The 1777-nt window shown below is 41.5% G+C and overlaps 1 protein-coding gene across 1 annotated transcript; it reads right to left on the minus strand.

Moving 5' to 3' along the window:
• Positions 1-3: 3 nt before the first annotated feature.
• LOC112079598 (trafficking protein particle complex subunit 5-like) lies at positions 4-1144 on the minus strand (the record flags this gene model as incomplete). The annotated part of the gene is made up of 3 exons (XM_024145500.1): positions 1080-1144; positions 414-686; positions 4-150 (listed from the first exon to the last, which is right to left on the minus strand). Coding segments are annotated over exons 2-3 (417 nt in total), but the record flags the coding sequence as incomplete, so codon positions are not given.
• Positions 1145-1777: the final 633 nt, after the last annotated feature.

Consider the following 1777-nt stretch of genomic DNA (forward strand, 5'->3'; position numbering starts at 1 on the left):
GGCACAGTTGAGCGTGCTGTTCTCTTTGGGCACCGAGATGAAGGCGTTGATCAGGGGCTCTTTCTCAATGATATAGTAGGTCTTGTCGTCGTCGTTGGCCTGCTCCAGCTTGTCCGCTTCCTTGCCGAACAGGGCCCTCCACACCGACACCTGGGGAATCGAGCGGGAACGGAAGACAGAGAAAGGTGAAGGTTTGTTTGTGTTTATGCTTATGTCAGAGGCCAGGTCTGTTGAAGTGGAGGTYAAGTCGCTGCTACATCCAAGAGCCATGTATACTGAGGCTATATTTGTATTACATTATAGCCTAATGTCATGTGAATGTTAGTATAATGTCAAACATTTGTTGTTATTACACTAATGAAAAAGTCTAGTATGTGAATCACACACAATGTGCAAAGTTCTCTTGGTCATGCCTTAATGAAGAGCAGTATGTTCAACACTTTKGTTTCCCTTTTTCCATTCTTCTCTCTTAACACCAGCACATCCAGCAGGCTGGCCCCCACGCCTTGACCCAAGTCTGCCAAGCGTGCCTGCAGCTCGGACACAGAGTACACCCGACTCTGGCAGTATTGCACCATTTCAGAGAAGAGCAGGGCGAATGCGCTCACGCTGACCTCAGTCTTGGGTCTGGTGAGCGAGCGCTCTAGAATCGCAGACTTGCCCCTGGTGAAGCGAGTCTCCATTTTCTACACGGGAAAGTGAGGAGAGTGAGTGACTGTCAACAACATCAGAATGCTGGTGTATAATAAAATATCAGCGCATGACTGTTGGTGCTTTCAAGACAACTGGGAACTCTGGAAAAAACGAGGTCAAATCATGACATAAGTGATCTTCAGGTCGTAACTCCAGAAGGATGCCCGAGTTGGATGACAGTTCAAATGATTTTCCCCAGTCATCCATTTCAACACACCAGCAAACGKGCTACTACGGTTAGATASTCTTGAACAGAATATGAATAAAAACAATGATTATTTCGTTCAATGAGCACACATTGTGGAAAGCAGACCCTAAAACATGCACAAAGAAGAAATAAACATAGCGAATATTATAATAAAATTATTCAAATGAATCTTTCTCACCAATTTCTGTTGTTGTTCTTAACAGAACAATTTGCAACCAACACGTTTTACTTCCTGTTCCGGGGATACGTCACAGTGACAGATCAAGATATTAATGTTGAAATATCTTCCGTTTAAACATTATGGTATTGATACAATTATTTTAATTATTACAGTTTTCATAAATCACTATTTTAAATAGATGTTGTTGTTTTTTTWAAMCYWWWMMAAWTWWTTTAAAAAAAATAGCTAATTATCATCCAGTAGAGGCCACTATTGTCCCATTTATCCACTGGTAGTGGATGTTTTTCTTAATGTCACAAAAGGAAAATTAACATAGGGGCCAAMATTCACTTCATACATTGAGAACAAGAGGGTTGGGGATGTAAAAAAAACACAAAAACAAACAGACACTGGCTGCTATTCTCAATGCAGCAGTCACTCAAGTGTAATAGACTTTGTTCCCCTTTACTCCCAACCACCAAAACCTCATAAGCCAATGAACACCACCTGCCATGGGACACTAATGTCATGAGTCAGGAACGTTACTGTCATCTGAAAAAGCATACACACACTGATTATAGTGTATGCCTACTACAATGGCTTGTTTTTGGGGAATTTGTTAAGTGTCATTTCCAATAAGGTTACTGGGCTTCCCTGACATTGAACGGTGTCCCCATAGAAATGGAATCTAGATTATAATCGTATGTGCGTCACAA

This window comes from Salvelinus sp. IW2-2015, unplaced genomic scaffold (assembly GCF_002910315.2).
Source record: "Salvelinus sp. IW2-2015 unplaced genomic scaffold, ASM291031v2 Un_scaffold8619, whole genome shotgun sequence".
Lineage (NCBI taxonomy): Eukaryota > Metazoa > Chordata > Actinopteri > Salmoniformes > Salmonidae > Salvelinus > Salvelinus sp. IW2-2015.